This window comes from Spea bombifrons, chromosome 1, assembly GCF_027358695.1.
Source record: "Spea bombifrons isolate aSpeBom1 chromosome 1, aSpeBom1.2.pri, whole genome shotgun sequence".
NCBI lineage: Eukaryota > Metazoa > Chordata > Amphibia > Anura > Pelobatidae > Spea > Spea bombifrons.
This window is the reverse complement of record NC_071087.1, coordinates 108,499,015-108,519,270: the sequence shown is the minus strand read 5'-3', so window position 1 is coordinate 108,519,270 and position 20,256 is coordinate 108,499,015. Positions and strand designations below refer to the sequence as shown.

General features: G+C 39.5%; 2 protein-coding genes across 5 annotated transcripts in view; both read right to left on the bottom strand.

The window, feature by feature from the left end:
* Window positions 1–560: 560 nt before the first annotated feature.
* Window positions 561–2,660, bottom strand: MRPL52 (mitochondrial ribosomal protein L52). Its single transcript, XM_053468459.1, has 5 exons — window positions 2,617–2,660; window positions 1,939–2,050; window positions 1,753–1,820; window positions 1,282–1,346; window positions 561–902 (listed from the first exon to the last, which is right to left on the bottom strand). The coding sequence occupies exons 1-5, from the start codon at window positions 2,633–2,635 to the stop codon at window positions 753–755; spliced, it is 414 nt and encodes a 137-aa protein (XP_053324434.1). The 5' UTR covers window positions 2,636–2,660; the 3' UTR covers window positions 561–752.
* A 1,727-nt stretch (window positions 2,661–4,387) lies between these two features.
* CARMIL3 (capping protein regulator and myosin 1 linker 3) overlaps window positions 4,388–20,256 on the bottom strand; it is a 34,093-nt gene continuing 18,224 nt past the window's right edge. For 2 of the 4 annotated variants that reach the window (XM_053468281.1, XM_053468273.1), the window contains 20 exons: window positions 18,285–18,457; window positions 17,809–17,877; window positions 17,134–17,227; window positions 16,690–16,785; window positions 16,477–16,605; window positions 15,202–15,315; window positions 14,629–14,801; window positions 12,597–12,684; window positions 12,138–12,257; window positions 11,946–12,009; window positions 11,170–11,399; window positions 10,917–11,017; window positions 8,480–8,735; window positions 8,298–8,387; window positions 7,720–7,783; window positions 7,396–7,478; window positions 6,375–6,561; window positions 6,015–6,104; window positions 5,189–5,278; window positions 4,388–4,601 (listed from right to left, as the gene is read on the bottom strand). In XM_053468281.1, coding sequence (XP_053324256.1) covers window positions 4,558–4,601; window positions 5,189–5,278; window positions 6,015–6,104; window positions 6,375–6,561; window positions 7,396–7,478; window positions 7,720–7,783; window positions 8,298–8,387; window positions 8,480–8,735; window positions 10,917–11,017; window positions 11,170–11,399; window positions 11,946–12,009; window positions 12,138–12,257; window positions 12,597–12,684; window positions 14,629–14,801; window positions 15,202–15,315; window positions 16,477–16,605; window positions 16,690–16,785; window positions 17,134–17,227; window positions 17,809–17,877; window positions 18,285–18,457 — 2,355 coding nt within the window. In that variant the 3' untranslated portion in view covers window positions 4,388–4,557. Of the gene's footprint in view, window positions 4,602–5,188; window positions 5,279–6,014; window positions 6,105–6,374; window positions 6,562–7,395; window positions 7,479–7,719; window positions 7,784–8,297; window positions 8,388–8,479; window positions 8,736–10,916; window positions 11,018–11,169; window positions 11,400–11,945; window positions 12,010–12,137; window positions 12,258–12,596; window positions 12,685–14,628; window positions 14,802–15,201; window positions 15,316–16,476; window positions 16,606–16,689; window positions 16,786–17,133; window positions 17,228–17,808; window positions 17,878–18,284; window positions 18,458–20,256 lie in introns of those variants that run through there. The other 2 variants (XM_053468288.1, XR_008354378.1) reach the window with 2 other exon arrangements.

Here is a 20,256-nt window from a genome sequence, read left to right as displayed (position 1 = left end):
AACATCAATGCCTTACCTCACAAATGGGTTACTGGATGAATAGGCAAAAAAAAAAAAACCACTGACATTTTGTAGAAACCCTTCCTAGATGATTGGAGGCTGTCATAACTGCAAACAAGGGACCAACTACATATTAATATCTATGTATTTAAAATCCAGTCACATGTGGTGTACATGTCAGGTGTCCCAATACATTTGTCCATATAGCATGTGAGTGAGAGATATATATATATATATATATATATATATATATATATATATATATATATATATATATATATATAGCACACACACACAGACATTCCCATGCTTCGCTCAGTTACCTCACACAGGGGACTTCATTTCCAGCTAACGGCACTAACCCCAACCAGTAGCTTCCTAGTAACCACTGCAGGATGATATCTCATAATATTTCCATTATATGTAATATTCTCCTATCTCACCAACAACCTTAAGACTGTAGCGCAAAACTACAGCATATGTGACCATAACATGGAGGAAAATCCAAGACCTACATTACGCTCAAACATTGAGGGGAAAAAAAAAGGTGTCAGGGGGAGTTGTAAATGATTCCACCTTTAATCAAGTAAAGTGGCAGTTACAGGGAAATTACATTAGCACTTCCGCCAGTTTCCATAGCTTGGGAAAGGGAGTAGCTCCTGGTACTATACAGCAGGAGACACACACGGTGTGAATCACAGGTTACAATCTCTGTACTGAAATCAATGAGTCCAAAGCAGTGGTCATGGAATTTAATGGCATTCTGCTTTCTTTTTGAAAATTGCTTTAGGCTTTAGCTGCATCTTCTTTTTCTGCACGTGTTCCTCCTCGAGAGCTTGCTGTTTCTCTCTCCAGTTTGTCAAACCAGCTTCCATTTCTGTGCTAAGAAGAATCACACGACGCTGGAACAAAGAACACAGGATCACTGATAAAGCGTATTCACCTTAGACTGTGTCAGTCTTGTTTTTCACCTTTAGTTCACAATAAAAGTAAAGGTAGAGGCTGACCAACATGTTTCCTCATCATGCAACCAACCATGACTTACAAGCTAACTCACACTCACTGAGAAAGGCAGGTCAGCCTCACATATAATTGTCAAAGGATGAGGCTGTACTAGTTCACTCCAGCAAAGGAAATACTTCCCCTTATCCAGTGGTTCTACGAAAGTACTTTCTCTCCCTTATAGTAGTTACATTACTGAGAATCACTCCATGCTCACCCTAACAAGGACCTACAGCTCTTTTCTTTCAAACACAAAAGCTTCCAGCATCACAAACTTACAGTCAATGCCTCTCGTTCCTCCTTTCTTCTAAGGTGGCCTTTCCATGTTGGGGCAGGACGTCCATCTGTAGATCACCAAAGTATAGAGTTAGAAGCCGTGGCACAGATATTAACTACTATACCAAAAACCCACAATAACCTTGGAGAATAAAATCTGCAGTCATACAGAACACGGCAGAAACGCAACTGGCTCTGCTCTCTTGACCAGATGAACACACTGCCTACATAATATCCTTTGTTCGTATGACAATATGTTCAGTAGTTTTATAAACATTCTGTAACGCTCCCCATACAACATAAAAAAAATGTTACATACATATTGTAAATGCAGTTATAAACTCCTTGACAATGGGACATTTTTCAGACAGAAATGAAGCTTTACTTGGTTACAGTAAGCTCACACTCCATCCTATATTCTTTACATATATCAACTATTGTTCTACGCTTTCCATTATAAGCCATTCACATTACCTGCAAAACTCCAGTCCGGGAGATCAGTCAACGGGCCATATTCAGAATTGCTGCGAGCAAAGCCATTTCTGAGAAAAAGATACAAGATGATGTGAATGTTCAATAGCGTCACTCCCTGCCACGTCTTAACTTCCTGGGCAATAATACGTAAACCGTTATAATTAAGGAGCCAACCGAACATCTTACCTTATCCTCCATTCCTGCCCTGCACATAGGGGCGTGCTATTATGCAGAGCCCTCTTTCTTACACATACTGCCGCTCTGCTCCGTAACGCAGCAAACAACTCTAGATGCCTTACTGAAAAGAAAGCAGAGATGCTACTTATTACAAACAGAATTAGGGCAGCGCAGTACATACATTCACTGCATCAGTCAGCCACAATATCCATAGTAACGGGATGCAGAATACGATGAAACTACATAAATCAGCAGAGAACATCATTCTAGGCGGAATTTGTTCATAAAGTCACATCACCATGCGCTACTATTTGACAGAGGAGGTTGTAGCTAAAGGGCAACTAAGGTATAGTAAAAATTCCACCCCTTCCACTGTGACTGCCACGCTTCATCTGACCTCTGTATATATAAGCACTTGTGCTCTGCAATTACATTAAAGTAGGCCTTATCAGCAGTAAAGCTAAAAGGCAAAACACTATATGACTAGAATATAAATCGCATATACTTGTTGAGTGTATAAGACAGAAAACCTTAAGGCAAGTTGAGAAACTCATGATATGGATGAGGGTGCTTACGGCTTAACCTTCAATGTGCAAACACTACGTTTATAAAACAGTTTATAAACTGCCCTTATATCACGGCTATGAGAAAGAACAGGTGCGTAAACTGAAGCACTCCATCCTCTACCTATCAAGGGCGCCGCCATCTTCCTTTCCTCCTGCAATGCCCGCCCTCTGACGACATTTTAGCTCAGCCAATTAATGCACGCGGTAAAAACGCTGCCACGCCGTCCTTTCGTTTCCCGCCATGTTGGTGGTGGCAAAACGTCCACGTCTCAGCTGTAGACGGGGCGGAATAGCTTGACGCGCATTTGGCTTTGTACATCGCTGTGTAATGTGTATTAGGAGAACGGAGGGACTGTCGCTTAAATAAGGTCCTGAACTTCTTTAAAATTAATGAATCATGCACTTCAGTGTCACGGATCAGTAGCTGGTCACACATACAGCAACAAGGGGTCTTTAATAGAAATCAATACCTTTTAAAAGGCGAACATGGAAAAAACGGCTCCCTAAGCCTTCAGGACCAGCTGAAGAAGAGACATCTGAGGTCCCAAAAGCTTTTGTTGCTTCAGATGTTTTTCTGTAGTCGTGTTTGAATAATAAAGAACTTTACCAGTTGCAATAAATGTGCATTCTACATTCTGACCACTAGGTGGTGGTGTTTCCTAGCAACAGATTCAAGAAGCCTGTAGTACCAAATGCTTGCTGTTGGTGGCGCCATCGGTTGAGTTAAAAGATGCGTCTTAATTCATTTCTTTGGCTGTAGTAGTTCCACTGCTGTTAGCGTCATTTTATTTGAGAGGAGAATTAGAGAGGTTCTAATCTACAATGTAGAGAACGCAGTCATTTGAATGAAATGAGTCTAATGATGACTAATAGTAAGAACAAAATACAAAAAGGGCAGAATTGCGATTTAAACTGAAGTCTAAATTTGTATTTGATTTCATTCTTTTCAATCGAAATATAAAATACTTTTATTCTAAAATGTAAGGATATGAACAGACATTTCATTTTGTACTGAAAGTACCTTTAACTGAAGATAATGCAGTTGCTAGGCAACCCATGTGATGGAGCAATTGCGATTATTAATAAAAAAAATGAAATATTACATTACAGCTGCTCATTGTCCGTGGACTAAGGAACTGTGATTATATCTAAATATCAGCTCAAAGCTACTTTCACAGTGGATTATTCCATGCTTCAGTCTGAATATGTTGTCCATTTATGCCCCTTGTACCTAAATTAAGGTTTGTATCCATCTGCAGCAGAGATCACAGGACAAACCAAGCAGATCTGCAGAAAGTCTCGAAAAACAAACACGCTATGATGCTGCAAAATTAAAAAGATCAGATACTACCGGTATACCATGCCACTGGTTGTGCAATCTATCAACTATTGGAGATGATTACATTGTCATACTTGACAGAATGTATAATACCTGTCACAATGATCGTCGGACTTTAATGTATCCTTCAAAAAGCTAAAAAAGGATTTCCTGAAAATTGATATTTAAAAAACGTAAACATTAATTGGTGAGTGTTTAGATGGATCACTGAATAATTACTATTACCAAGTCTGGTGGAGGATCTCAATAGCAGTATTGGCGTTATTGAGAAGAAACACATTTTAATGATAGCATGAACTTTCCTCGTTAACTACTGATGGATACTAAAAGTCAAAACCAGGAACAGACTATATAATATGTGAGACAGGGATGAAACTGAACAATCACAGTATAAAAGGATAGCAGACAATGGGCAGTGAGGGATCTCCAGGAAACGTTATATCTAGCAGGAGAGCATTATTCCTTGCACTTGGCTCCTCCTGTAATGTTAGATTTTTATTTAACATACACATATAATATAGAGAGATATACATATATACACACAGTCCAGGAGTTATTAAGGTTGGGAGTTTTATTAAGTGTTGCAAATGATGCACAGACAGATGTTGTTGTCCTTCCATTAAGCCACAAACTCAGGCTGATCTCTCCAGTGCATTTCAGAGGCAAGATGACTTCTCCTGGTTCATTCCAGGCATGGCTCCTGGGCTTGCTGATGGTGGTGCATCAAGCAGAGGATGGCAGGCTCTTTACATCTCTCTCTTTGGCTTCTAATAGGTAATAATATATAAACATATACACATATATATATAAATTAAATAATAATTTTTGATTCTCAGAAAAACACAGTTAGGTAATCTGTGAGTTTAGCATAATGAAAGCAGTGACACAGTTCCCATACAAACAGGTAATATATTTCTTCTCATTATACATTTTCCAAGCCACTGCGTTTTCTGGCTTTTCTCTATTCTCTTCACAAAAAAGTTAATTTGTAATTTTTTTGCATTAACTATGCCCTCCTTTAAACCCTTTTAGGCCTTATTTCTTGCCTAATCATCTCATGGACATCTGATGTGCTTGACTTTTTTCATGTTTTTTTCTAGGTTGTATCATAAGACAGAAGATGTAAATCTGTTTATCTAAGTTTGTGATTCGTTAATAAATATTACGTGTGGATTCTATTTCTGTATCTTGTAACAAACTGGAAGTCATTGTGATACCAGGTTAGACAAAGCACTCTAGCAACAACCCCAGCTTGTCTGAGCTAGCTCACAATTTGCTTGTCCCCCAACTCGATTCCTCTTGGTTTTCTCAGCCCACCAGGTGTAGTACGATCCTACTTATCCTGAAAACCCACCAGCAATGTGGCGCAATCCATGGTTTATGGCATCACCACTTTGGGGCACTTTCTGTTCATTCGATGCCAAAGTCATGCGGGTACCATTCACTGTCGGAAGAAAACAATGATAATTGTTCCCTAGGACATCTACCTCATCCGTACCTTGCTTAAGGGCTAATTTTACACACAGTGTACATAAACTAGCTAGCATCATCTTGTGACAGCTTACACATGCTCAAGTGTAATGCTTCACCTTTACATCGCTCACTGGGGGCAGCAAGTTTCTCTGCCCACTACCTGATAAACCGTAGCTTACATAGGAAAACTAATAACTTTCCCGTGGATAAGATACATTTGCAGTGCATAGTGAGTAAGGCAAGAGTCATCATAAAAAGTACTAGTAAATAAAAAACAAGTGATAGTACAATTACAGTCACCGGTGCGTTGCCATGAATCATAATCTATAGTGCACTGAAATTATACAGTCTCCACTAATAGGTAATGCAAAAGAGGAACTAAGCAAAGTAGGCAGACAGGGCTATGGATCATTGGTTGGCTATTCCCTCTCTCCAAAATCATTCCCATCTCCAATACATACAGTACATCTCTATCCATTACAAAAGTACAGCCACCATCATTTGCCCTAAAGCACTAACCAGGAAATGTCATCGCCACTTTAGTGTTTAGTGACTTTAGCAGGCTAACCAAGCTTTACCATAAAATCAGCCTACGAGAAAGTTTCATATCCTTCAAGTTTTCACTAGCTGAGGGAGAACATTCTTCTTGCAACTATAATTTATACTACGGAAGCATAACACTTGTGTGGTGGCAGTAACAAAGTTACCAGAGGGTGGCGGTTCTGCTGAATCACATGACTGCATCCGCCGGGATCGCTGTGGCTTTAGAGGAGGCTTGCGCACAGGAGGAGGAACATCTGAGAAAAAAAGGATGGTGATGAAATGAGAATTAAAATACTCAAACAATGGTAGGATGGGAAAGGATACGGAGTAGGGGATGGAAAAAGACAGAATTGCTGGGAAAATGAAAAGGGAAATGGTTTATGGTAGTAGATCAGGAAAAAAGAGAATTGAAAATGTTACAGAATGGAATATGGGATAAAAGACAGAGTTGTGGGTAAAGGCGAGTGAGAGAGGGTGCAGTGTATGGTGGGCAGTCTTTGCAATGAACATTGGGCTGTTCCCACCTCCCCCTTGGGGGGCCGCTTCTTTCCCAGGCTCTCTGTTTCGTGGTCTGGGCACTGGGATTTCCTTCCTGGTCTCCTCAGCACATTCCGTATCACCGGGCCCCCCCCCACAGGACACCTTCCTACCCCGTGGGGCAGCGACCGGCCGCATTTCTGTAGGAGGGGGGCAGGAAACATTAAGACCCCCCTGAAAAGACAAGGTTGGGGAGCTAAATGAATAAATAAATGGGAGGTAAACATTCTATAACACCATGTGCCTGGGGCAAGTTTAGTTAAATAATATATGTGCCAAGATAAGCACCATGCCAGTAGTCCTGTTTGTATTAGTATGTAAAGAGAACAAGATTATCTTTTCAACGGTCTCCATGTGCCTTAGTTATCTTCTTGTTGTCTCTATGGGTTACGTTCCATAGCTTTCTTCTGCCAGAAAGAGATACTAAGACATGGTTCTACTTGGTTTACTTTACCTAAGATCTTTCACTCTCATGTCACAGACTTCATGTCACGTTTCGGTAAGCTAGATTTGCCATTGAAGTTACTGGTTGCAGGAGAGTTGTGGTTTCATTGCAACCAACTTCATTGTATATTATGAATAGCCAACCCAACTGAACTTTTGCAGCAGATTTGTGTCTCCTCAACTATTGAACTATGCTTTATGCGGGGCCAACTCAGCTGCACGTGCAATGGGGAACTTTCCAGGGTTGGCCCTTCATAATACTCAATGAAGTCTGTGAGTTGAAAAAGAAACACTCTTTCCATACTTTCGAGATTAAGACCAATGGGACAGAACCCAGCATTTTGTAAGTTTAGTCAATAGTCGGTTCTTTGTTATCAGAGAGTGAATATGCATTTGTGTATATTATTTTTAATTATTTGCCATATAATTATCTCCATGTCTTAATGGTGTCTTTAATATGTCTTCCCAATGGACTTTGTTCAGTAACCCACCACTTGCTTCAGTTTATATTCCACTGGAAGCACAGGTCTCCCAATGTCTTCTATGTGCTTATGGGATTGTTACCTCATCTCTTGATAAATTCTTCTGAGTGTTTCTGTCTCCGTTGGAAAAACAAGGCTGTCTGTCCTCAAACGTAGCACCCTCCTCTGAGAGACACAGAGAGAGAGACAGAGGAGGCACAGGAGAAAGACCAACAAATGTGAAAGGAAGAGGTGCACATACAGAGAAGGACTTAAGCTACACAGATGACACAGATAGTGGAAGAGGAGAGACTAAGATCACTGGTGGAAAGAGAGTGTGGGGAATGAACTGAGTGATGAGAGAGGGGCAGAAAATGGAGTGATAGAAGGAGAGAGATGTGTTGGATGGAGGTGAATAAATACTTACCCCCATCCCCAGAGGAACGACGTCTGTCATCGGGAACACAGCTAGTGCCCACGGAGATATCCATCTGAAAATGGTACCATTTAATTTCATCAAAACCTATTATTCACAACTCACAGTAGTATCACTAACACGCATTAACGCTTCATACACTATGGTAAGATATCAACATAATTGAATTCATTCATTAGTCTTATTGTCACCCCATTCATTTTGGTAACACTCACAATACTAAAAAAACATCATATAATGTGTTTCCTAATCGCTCATATCATTGAATCCCAGACATGCCTAGACATTAATACATGCATGACATCATATTTGCCAATAAAAATGTTATTATTTTACCCCATAAATTCATTTTGTTAAGTAAATAGCATATTGCATATCGCCACACCTATAGTATAGTTGTGTAGCTGTTTGTCATCATTGCATCCAGCCCATCATCTCTAGAATAAACTACAACTTTTAATAATATCCAGTCTTTGATAATGTTTTTACATATTGCAACAGACGTTGTGTTATCTTATCATTTGTTGCCAAGTACTTATGATTAAAGCACTGCATCTTCCTACACGTACCTCCCTCCACACACGGCCTCCATCCATCCCAGGCAGAGGAACGCCACGTACTCTTGCAGGCTGAACCTCCTCCTGCGGCTGCTCACAGGACTGCAAATAGGTGAAAATACACATATATGTTTTTGTTGTTACCTTCCATTTTATTTTTTATCCCCCCCGTAAGCTTTCCTTCCACCACTCACCGGTGTTCCACGGCCAGGCAAACCCCTCACACTTCCTATATTTGGGGCTTCTGCTCCATTGGTAGCTAGTGTCCCATTGGTGATTTGGATCCCTTCCAGTTTCAGGTGTTCTGTAACACTTTCTGGTCCAGGAGAAGATGGAGGAACAACTCTCCCTTTTTCACGTTTTGGGGTTCGGCTTCTGCGGAAATGGAAGAGACTCCTGCGGCGCCTCTTTGGTGGCCCTTCTGTGTCCCCTGAAGGGGCCGAAGAGATACTTCAGGGAAACAAAAAATGGAAAAATAATAATCCTATTGATATATTACAGAATATCTGGTAACATTATGTGTGCCCTGTCACACAGATATATGGATGTGGACAGTGGGGCATCCTGTTTTACACAGTGCAGAGCAGCAAGTTTTACATCTGGCAAGCTATTCAACAAGCCGATTTCTAGAACCAAAAAGCAGGAGACGGTGTATATAGCCAGCCGTTTTCTATTAAGCTCTGCCCAGTGCAGGCAGGGTAAATATTATTATAATATTATTCTTGCATTTCCATTATATGTATTAGTGTATTTACTTGTACACATTGTACAATATTTATTACAGGGCTGTTTTTATCTTTTGTACCCTTTGTGACAATGGCTGTTTAAACTCTTCTGCAGTAGCTGTAATTTTCTTCTACCCACACAATTTATATATTGTTTTTTGTGACAAGAAAGGCACGAATAATGGTGTCTTTAGACACCATTATTTTGATCATACCATCTAATTTACTATAAAAATATATAAAATATAGTTAAACATTTTTAAAAAGTACTTTTGAAAAATCTTTTTTACTCATCTACAAAGGCTAATGAAAAAAACTGCTAAATAGATTATAATATTTGTCCTGAGTTTAGAAATACCCTGTTTTTATGGTTTATTGCTTTTTTTTGCAAGTTATAGGACAATAAGTACAAGTAGTGGTCAGTCTGCCCCATGTGCTATATGGTACATCTTTGTTCAGTTTACCACCATCAAACTGTATATTTTTGAAAACCAGACACTTGAATGCTAATATTTTAATTATTTTCTTGCAATAATGCTACTAGCAGGCTTTGTCGAACTTTTGTGGGGTTTTTTCACACACATTGTATTTCAGGTATGTATGTACAGCTCCTGGTATATGTGACTGTCAAACAACACCCCAATATGTGTTCAGCAACATCTCCTTCATACAGTGATACCACCCATGCATGCATTTTTTGGGATGTTTGAGGTGTAAAAGGTCACACCTGGGACACGCACAATTCCCCCAGTGCCCTATTTGGGACATCTTTGAACTTTGCTAATTCAATTTACCCCATCTATTCATATATTGTTGAAAATAAGCCATGTCAGGGTATTTCAAATGCTAATATTTTAACTCTTTCCATGCACTAATTCTACTACCAGCCTTTGTCAAAATGTGTGGTAGTATTGAGTGTTTTTTTCACACATATTATAATTCAGGTACGAATTTACAGCTTCTGGTATATGTCACTTTAAAACAACACCTCAATATCTGTTCAGCAACACCTCCTGAGTACAGTGATACCACACATGCATTTTGGGTTGATTGGGGGCTAAAAGGCCACATTTGGGAGGTGCCCATTTTTCAATTTGTCATTTTGACATCTGGTCATCCTGCCCCATGTGTTATTTGGGACATCTTTGAAGACAACCAATTCAATTTTCCCAAGTAAAGTAGACACTCTGGGGTATTTCAAGTGCTAGTACTTTAATTTTGACATCTGGTCAGTTTGTGCCCATGGCCTATTTAGGACATCTTTGAAACCGGCTAATTCAATTTACGCCATCAAACCATACATTTTTTGAAAACTAAACACCCCGATTGTTTCAAATACTAGTATTTTAACTGTTTGCATGCTAGGATTTTTTTAAATTTTTTTTTACATTTTATTTTATTGATCACATCATTGAGCTGGGCTCCTCGCTCCAAAGGTCCGTTAAAGGTCCGTACGAGCTACTCTATCTCATTTTTTTCTTTATTTTCTCTTTCCATCTAATTCCATCACTGTTTTTCTAACTGGGGCAGATTTATGCAGAAGTGGACAGTGGCACATTCTGGCCTAGGGTGACTAGGCCTATGGCAGCCGCAGCAGATGATGTCATCACTTTGGTCAGCAATAAGGCAGTGGGTGGTTAGGGCACTGTCCTAGTTCAGGCCTATGGCAGCACTAATGATAAATACATCACAGTACAAACTGATATATTCTCGTGAATGTATACATGCACTGACTTATACACACTGTCATACACTGACAAACTCACAATAACCATCAAACACAGACTGATATATATATATATATATATATATATATATATATATATATATATATACATACAAAGAAACTCAAGCTTGCACACACCTAAAGTCAGCCCTAACAATCAGAGTCGGCTTCAAGCAGTACCTGTGTGACTGTGTCAGTACTGTGCGATGGAAGAAATCATCCAGTCCCTCGTCTAATGCAGCGTCAGGTCGTACCTCAGTGTCAGAAGCAGGACCACGCACCTCAGGGTTAGAACAGACATTTATTCCCAGTGAAACCTTGTGAGATATTCTTTTAATCACTGAAATGGCCCACAGACAAAATAATCTAATAATGTTTTAGACTACCGGTATTTCTACCCATTTTGAGTCCTATCTTGCCACCCATGCCTTACCTTACTACCTCCTGGTGCCCGTCGGGTTTGCTGTTTTGGTCTGTCTCGTGTTTGATGCTGCAGTTTGCTGCCTTCTGTGGGGAGTTCAGAGAGACCTTCCAAAGACACACTGAGAGAACGAGACAGCTGACTACTAGCAGACGAGGAGAGTGCAGGTGGTGAACTGAGGTCTCGTGATCCTGGAGATCCCAAATCCAACGTCCTGGGACTCAACTCCTGCTCACTCACACCTAATAGATGAGGGTGTAAGAATGTAAGAGTGGGTAAGCAAACAAGCCTAATCAAGTTTTAGGACAGATACTTGATAATGTGTTATACAGTCAGGGTTTACTACATAATGATTAGACTGGCTCCACTATTCTGTGTAATCTGTCTCTTTTTTCCTGTTTAAGTTAATGCTTACAAACAGTTTTAATGGATCTTTCAGAAATCCCATTAGGTGCTCTAAAGCAGTAATGAGTTTCCATTTAGTACTACATACAGTTGTTCCTTAAATGCTTGATAGCTCATATGTAAACAATGTCCAGCACTGTTCTAGGTTGTTGTCGATTTCAACTTTAGTACTCATAACCTTCAGAATTAATATGTTCGGTCAGCTGTACATTACAATGAAATATTAATATTTGACCTCACATTCTTATGAGAGACAAGCAAAGACATTTCATGGAGAGAAGTGAAAGCAAATCGATGTGTATGAAAGTACTGAACAGCCACAGTGAAAGGACAACACCTTAGGAGTGTATGAGTTGAGAAAAACAACGTTTTAAGGAGCTCACTGATAAATGCAGAGACTGGCCGGATTTTCCTGCCTTGGAGGCGTTTCTTTATCACCATAGTATCCTGAGGAAATATACAAGAGTAAGAAAATGGAGGCATTACTAAAGGAACATTGACAAAGATGGCGTGTGGGAGCCCATGGGAATTGTGTAATGGTAGCAGCATCAATTTGTGGTTTCTAAGTCACTTACGATGCTGGTGAACATTTCTCCCTCGTGAGATTCCTGTTTCCTTGGGGGAGTTTGGGTGTAATATCCCAGAATTCTCTGTTCCTCTTCCATCAGACTCTGCAGCTGGGATCTGTGACGGGACTGAGAAATGGGATTGAAGAGGTTGCAGAAAGGAAGAGCGCAGGATATGAGTAAGAAGCACTTCATGTGGGTTATCCCCTTGTCATTGGTGATGGAAATCTTCCCAGTTCTCTAATATTTGCCCTTTGCACAAAATTTAAATATCATCCACATTCTCCAGTGTCCAATGCCATCTAACATGATGCAGTCACATGGTCAGATATACTTGCAATTACTCTGGCTTTAGTGAGCAAGCAAGATGGTATAGCTTATGGGTTACTAAATTTGTATGGGACAAGGCGCCAGCAACAACATAGAGAAAAAGCCATAGGCTGTCTTTCTAAACTCTGAGAAATTTACCAGTGTCCTGTGTGTTCTTTGCATTTCCTGCAGAACTTGTTCGAGAACGGAATTACTGAGACGTGTCATAAGGGAAAGTTGAGCGCCTCTGCAACAAAACAACAAAATATGGCATAATATCACAATAGTACATTTTAGTTATTTCACAACCCTATTATTATGTTTTACTTCTATGCAGGGTTGTAAGTGTAACAATCATGTTTGTAGGTGTTGCAACTGTGACCAGGCCCGCCACTGTGACCAGGGCCCTTCAACCCCTTTCAAAAGCCGCTAGTGGGGGGTAACACCTACAGTTAGCAGCACACAGAGTATAGAAATCATCCAATCTCATCAGATAATCTCTTACACTCTCTCCATGTACATTGTCTGATCGAGCATGCAGGAAGTGACATCACATCCATTTCCTGCATGTTGGATCAGTCTGCTTGGAGGGGAGAGGGACACAGACAAACTGTTTGGAAGCTAAGATGGTACAGGCAAACTGTTTGGGGCTAATATGCCACAGGCAAGCTATGTACACATGTATGTGTAAATGTACGTGTATGTATTATTAGCATGAGTATGTACTGTATGTTTCTTAATGAGTGTGTACATTTTTGTGAGAGTGAGTGTAAATATGTGTGACAATGTGTGTATGAGTGCCTGATGGGGCCAATTGGATCACTTTGCTTAATCTGTTCCACAGGCCAGAAGGTACCAGCACTTCCCTGCCTAAAAGCTTCTAATGTGTCCATGGATTGGATGATTCCCAACGCAAAAAAGTGTGGAAGCTGTTATAGCTGCAAAGAGGGTACCAAATTCCAAAACCTAGAAACACAGAATTTCATGGCAGATAAGTACCATCCAGCCATATGGCTGCCTGATTTTCTGCTGCAAAGACTCAGATCTTAACCAGTCCTTGTCTTAGATTCAGGATCCATATGCCTATTTTTCAATTTCAAATGCATGTTTCAATTCTCCCACTGTATTAACTTCTACTAGTAGTGCTGGGAGGATGTTCCATTTATCAACCACCATCCAAATGAAGTAGACATCTTCCTATGTCTACTGCCTGTGCAAGTATTTTCTCTTGAGTTGATGCGCAGTATGAGCAGACATAATAAGTATTTTAGAAATAATTTAAAGAATCACTTAGCCAAACATTGTTTTGGATGGTTTTAGCATGATATGTTTATAGACTTAGTTAACATACCACTGCTGTATACTTTATTTATATTGCTCCCTTGCCTTTGAGAATGTTTGTTTAATTATTAGTGTTAGTGAGATACAATCTCAATGTGTGCATTTCTGTATTTTAATATGCAGTGTATAATTAATTGAATACTGTGGTTTAGTGATCACTGCGACTGGTAATGTTAGACTGCAGACAATAATATTCTGTCTTTTAGTCTACCTTTTAGTCTTCAAAGTCTTAAATAGATACATTGAGTTATTGAAAACCATCTACACTAGAGTTTGTTTTCTGTTCTGTTTTTTTCATTACATGTGACCCTGAGATTTGAACCAACAGACTTGCGTGGAATATATTAATCCACTTTCTTTAAAATAAGGAAAGTAATAACTTTGTATCATATCTACTTATTTTTACTTCCACACTTGAATTTTGTGTTTATTGTATTGTATTTATTTTGAATGCACTTTGTGGAATTTGTTCGAGTGTTTTGTAGCAGAAATCTAATATTTTACACCAAGTGTGAGGTAATTTAATTGTACTTGACTTGTACTTGTATATTAATTGTACTTGAATATCACCCTTATACCATATTTTCCCGAGGTAAGTGTATCTGGGTGAAGAACTTTTGTGGTGTGTGCTCATGTGACACAGACAAGCTGTTTGTGGGCTAAGCTATTTGGGAGCAAAACTGTTGCCCCAGGGCCCTGTGGTTTCTAGTTACACTTCTGCCCCTACGGCTCTTAATCGCAAATACCCTCCCTGCTAGAACCTTTAGTGCGGCACGCGATCATGTCAGTGCTCAATGCAGTTGCAAAAATATCCATATCAACAAAAAATAAAGAAGATTTCCTTGCTCACCGTAGCTTGCTGTGTATCTCATTCCCCACTTGTCGAAGCATATCCCGTATATGTGGGAGGCTGAGTCCATGCTGCTCTCTTAATCTGCAAAGCATTGCGCTTCCTCTCTGGGCATCTCGTGCAGCCCCTGGGAATAGGTCTTGGGTCGCTTCCCACATGGTGTCTGCAATGTTCTGATAGGGAAAGAAAGGAGTAACATAAAGGGATTTAGTCACTAAAGCAGTGGTTTGCAAGAGAGCTATAGTTTCAACTACCTGACTTAATAAGCATTATGAATGGCCAAACCAGGTAACCTTCTACTGGAAGGAAAGCATGGCACAATCTATGGGGTGGCTTTCAAGAAATATCTCTCCCTTCCTTGGTTGCCCCTGGCTTTTCTGGCTCTTTATAATGTATAATGAATTTGGTGAATTGATGTTCCCGCTCTCCTGCAAACTTCCACTTTAGTTTATAAACCTCCGTGACAAGAGGGCAATATTACAGAACTTAAAAGTAGAAGACCACCTATATGAGGTAGGAAATATCCTGCTGGTGGGCCTATAGGTGAGTCGCACCCCACTTTTTTTTTAATACCTGAAGTTCCCTATCAACTGCACGAGACAGCTCATATGAAACAGTTTCCAAGAGGCGCTGAGCAGGACCTGAAGGAGACAGCCAACTTCCTGCTTCCAGAAGACGTGGCAACAGCTATGAACAGAAAAAGGAACCCAACATGGGAAGTAAAATCTCATAGACACTCCAATTTCCCTCAATCCAAGATTAAACCACAAGGTTTCACAGGGAGACAGCTTGACCACACCAAACAAACACTGATGAATACTTTTTAATTATAAACTACTGTTCATCCCAGCTAAAGCTGGAAGACAGAGTAATTCCAACCGGGGCTTTACAACATCTACTGTTCATTGAATCTTGCAACCTTTTGTATTAGCTTTCAAAAGGAAGTATCAGCATTTTCCTTTAAAGTAAATATGCACAGAATCAATATGCTTATTGTGTGCACAAAATGAGTAAAGTGAGCGAAAGAAAAAAATACACCTATATCAATATGGGTACATCTGAAAACAATTATGTTCTGAATTTATAAAGGTGCAAAGTTTCCAATACATTCTAGGCAAAGGCAAGCATATAAGAATATGTTATTTCTTGAGTCCTTACCCCATGGGCATTCTCATTTGCATATGTCACTTAAAAACACTATAAAAAGGTTTTACTCTATCCTCTCTATTCCTTCAATGACAAATAAGAATAGATGATTTAAACACCAGCAAGTATGTAAAAGTTATTATTAAAAAAAGACATTTAAAGTCAAAGATTCAATTTCATGCTACTGACCATAAAATCACTGCAAACATTGATTAAGCCATCATTTATTTGATCCATTGAGCCATCTTTTGGTTGGTGTAAATCACACCTTTTTTAATACAAAATGTTTTATTTTCTGAGTTGTACCCATCCAAACTAGCAGGCTCATTTACTTAAACGTGATGTGTACTTATTTGTGCCAATTACATATCAAACCTGAGAATTAGTAGCTGAGATAGTCCCTAAAACGATTGTATGCTCAACCAAAGTAAAAAAGCAAACAAACAAGGTAAATACTAAAAATATACAGCACAAATGTATGCGCACTTGCAGTTAACTTGTGTTTAGTGAGGCTGAGTTTATGAGCCAAGTCCCTACACCAGCCTGCAGAACAGCAACTGCATTGAAGTGTTTGTGCCCAGTTGAAGCCTAATGCATTCAACACTACCCAAGTTGTAGGTCCCTAACTCTGTGTTGATAAACAAAACCCTAGGTGAGCAACAGTACAGACATTAAAAAACAGGTGAATAAAAAGAGACTCACAGCTCGACAGTTTTTAGCATCTCTCAGTAGCTGTCTCGCACATATTATGTCCTCTTGAACAGTCTCAAGATCACAGGAACGCAGAGCATTGATATGATCATGTATCATAACAGACAGAGTGTGCAGCATCTGTGATACACAGAAGGAGAGTTTTACTAATAAACATGGGGTTCAGAGACACGGAGAAAGACAGTGAAAGGAGAAGCCAAGTACCTGTTCGGCACTATTTGTCACACCCTGTTGGAGGCGTAGGGCTCTCTGGTCAGAAACAACCAAGGTCTGAGAATTCCTCAAGAGACAGCTGTGAATCTGAGATGAAACAAGAAGCAGAAAAGTGACCCCCCCAGCGAAAACCTAGAACAACTAGAATTTATATTTTTATCACAAGAGAGATTAGAGTCTTAATGTATTTTTCGAGTAAGATAAATAAGTGTCAGCAGAAGGGCTACAGGTGGAAAGAAAAACATTCACCAGAGGTGGTCAGAAAATAGAGTATACAGAGAAAGAGATATTTATTTTCATGATAATGTAGATGAATACGTCTTCCATTAGACATAGCACATTGTCCCATAGAGGGTCCAAAGGAGGTATCCCATGTTTAAGGACAGCATGATGCTTAGGGGCCCTATTTATGAGGTCAGTGTTGTAATATGTCACCTTCCTCCAGGCACTTTCTGCTCTCTCAGGATGTCTCTGATATGCTTGACAGATATCTCCCACAGGGAAGGACATAAAACGCAAGCTTCGATTCCTAGGATGAGATACCCAGATAAAAGAAACCACAGGGGTTAGGATTACATGAAAAAGCAGATAACTAGAATCTTAGAAGAACAAAGAAAGTGAAGTGTAGGTCTTGGGAGATCATCACTTTTATGAGCTGTGTGTACCTAGACATCTTGCTAACCGAGGAGCTCAGTGAGGTGACACTGCGGTAGTGTGTGTAAGCTGCACTGAAAATAGACTACTCGCAATGTGAGTGAATAAGAGTGTGTGAAGGGTGTGTGTATTAAGATATGGTGTTAGAGTGTGTATGTTATTATAAGATGTCGGGGTGTGTGTGTTAGAGTGAGTGAGTGTGTGTTAGTGTATGATTCAGCGTCTATGTAAATGTATGGTGTTGGTGTGTTTGTTGGCGTACTGCCTGAGTCTAGTATTTCTTTGGGTGCAGTATTCTTTATATAACTAAAACACATGCACATACTAAAAACCAAGCTCACATACACCATCTCCCTCTCCCTTGCACCACAAACCGGACAGTCATTGTTAAGCCTTAAACATTATTGTATGTTGTACATATGAATGATGTCAAAAAGAATTTTATGTACCACTTACTTCTCCAGAGCCCGCGCTACATCCATGAATCCAGATGCTGTAACTGCATTCTTGTCCCAAAGCACAGACCTAATACGAGGCACCAATTACACAACAACATAGGTTGAAGGAACAGGAGAAACTATTAGATCATTAGAAATGCAGCATTTCACGTACCGTGATATTATTAGCCTACTGTACTCACTAAAGTACTAAGTACATTAAAGTGCACCTGTTATTAAAAAAGCGGTCACTGTATAGGGGGTACATTTTTACCAATACATTTTGTTAGCCAATTGGCTAGGGAATGCATAAGCGAAAAATGTTTAAGACCCCCCATTTACCTGTATGTCCTCCATAGTATATCTGAAATAGCCTCACATCATTGCTACAAACCCCTGTATCTTTTTTTGTACAGTGACTTGTTGGCATTAATTATGATCTTAAATAAGGGGTTTTTATTTAGGGTTATTTCTGCATAATAGTCTTACACTCACCGTAGAGTGGTGTTTATCTGTAAGGTTTTACCCAGCATCTTGGCTCCGATATCCGACATGTTATTACCACTGATATCCAGCTCCTGCAGAGAAGTGTTACTTCCAAGAGCATTCAAAACAATGCAGGTACGAGACTTTAAACGGGAGTCTGCAAGAGAGAGGGACTGAAGGGACTGAGAGACAAAGAGGAAAGGGAGTTAGAGAGAGAAAAGAGAAACGCTTATGAGTTGAGGAAAGCAAGAATAGACTTCCATATAGTTGCATGTCTTTATGTGCTGTATAGCTCTTTGTGTGGATGTCTCAGTCTGGGTAGTGTTATGGAATCCTGCGTGGTGTCCTCTAGGTCTATGTGGTATTAGCCTGCATATTGTTGGCTAGTTTTGTATGCTGTCAAGCGTTGAAGAGTCATTTGACATTATTTAAACATTCGTGAGTGATCAAGACTGAAATATTCAATACCTAATATCCAGTTTCATAGTATGATTTTGAGCATATAATGTCTATAAAACCATTGAGCCAATTGGACAATGATTCAATTGGTAAAAAACTATTTTGTTGCATCAACTTGTGTGCATCTTATCAAACTAGATTGTAAGCTCTTTTGAGCAGGTCACTCCCCACCTGTTGTTTCTTTAGGTTAAGTACAAAATGCTATGTGATGGGTTACTTGCTATGTAATGCCATCAAATTCTTTGTTTCTCTAAAATTGCTGTATTTATAATACATTTATACAAATCAATGCAGTGTCATTATTTGTCTAGCAACTGCATCAGTTTTCCAACACAAACTACCCAGATATATTATTATAAACATCTGCTACGCTTGAGAGACTAAGTTCTGTTGATTTATGCATAGCTGGTATGCAGCCATCACCGCCAAGCCTCTCTCAAAGTCTTAACATGAAATATCAAGATTTTGTAGTTAATAAAAATTGCAATTTTTGTCTCTTCGTTGTTTTAACTATTGCCCTAGAAACCAAACTCTACAAATGGCTGCATTTCAAAGGGAGATCAACTAAGCATTTAATGATACATTCCATTTAAAATTGCTGAGTAGCCACTTCCGCGTCCATATGATTATATGCCAAAAGCATCTGGGCACGCACTATTTCAATGTACAAGAAGATGAAATCCTTTGGAATTCATTTTTATTTTGTAAATAAAAAAAAAATTCTATCGACTATCTAGTTCTACAATTTAATTTCCACAAGCTGAGTCAATATATTGTCAGCAGGGCGCTGAGATTCCCTTTTAATCTCTAGCATCAGAAGATATTTTTTATCCTGCATGTGTATTATGGCTAGACCCATCGGCTGTTTCTCTAGCTTGACTTAATGTTGTTTGGTTTTATGATGACTGTGTGTTTTTCCAAATTCACAGAATCCGCAGATGCCATCTTTTTTTTTTTGCTTACTTGTCAGCATCTTCTAAAATGACTGGTTTCTCTGTTAATTCACAAGGAGTATATTCACTAAATCCTGGATTTCATTTACTAGGCTAGCTACCTGAATGTGGTTCATACTAAAAGCCCTGCTGTGGTGTAGCCCTGTTGGCATTCTTTGACTTGGCTCTGCATCTAAACAGCAATTTCTATTCCTCAGATTCCTTTGAATTTACAGTAGCTGCTGTTAACAGCTCATGTGTTTTCCTTTGAGTAGGAGACCCACCACATCCCCAGTTGGGTTATCTTCAATGCTAGTGAATACCTCAGGTGAAAATAATGTGACTTTACCATAAGAACAAACGCTCTGGGCATAAACTCTCAAAGGATATTTTACATTCAATATATCCCCAAGGCACAATGTGTGAGTTTGAAGGAGAGAGGTGTTTTAGCGCCTTCACTTAACTAAGCATTATGAAGGCCTAACCTCAGTGAACATCCCCTGCAGGATGGGTTGAACTGGCCCTGTATAATGCATAGTTCAATAGGTGTGGTGACCATAATGAAATCTTGCCCTTGAACTTTACATTTT

Coding starts and splice junctions, on each gene's coding strand:
- MRPL52 (XM_053468459.1), bottom strand. Junction 1,821..1,938: donor GGGCAGGAATGGAGGATAAG/GTAAGATGTTCG, acceptor TCTTTTTCTCAG/AAATGGCTTTGCTCGCAGCA. Junction 903..1,281: donor AGGAACGAGAGGCATTGACT/GTAAGTTTGTGA, acceptor TCTTTGTTCCAG/CGTCGTGTGATTCTTCTTAG.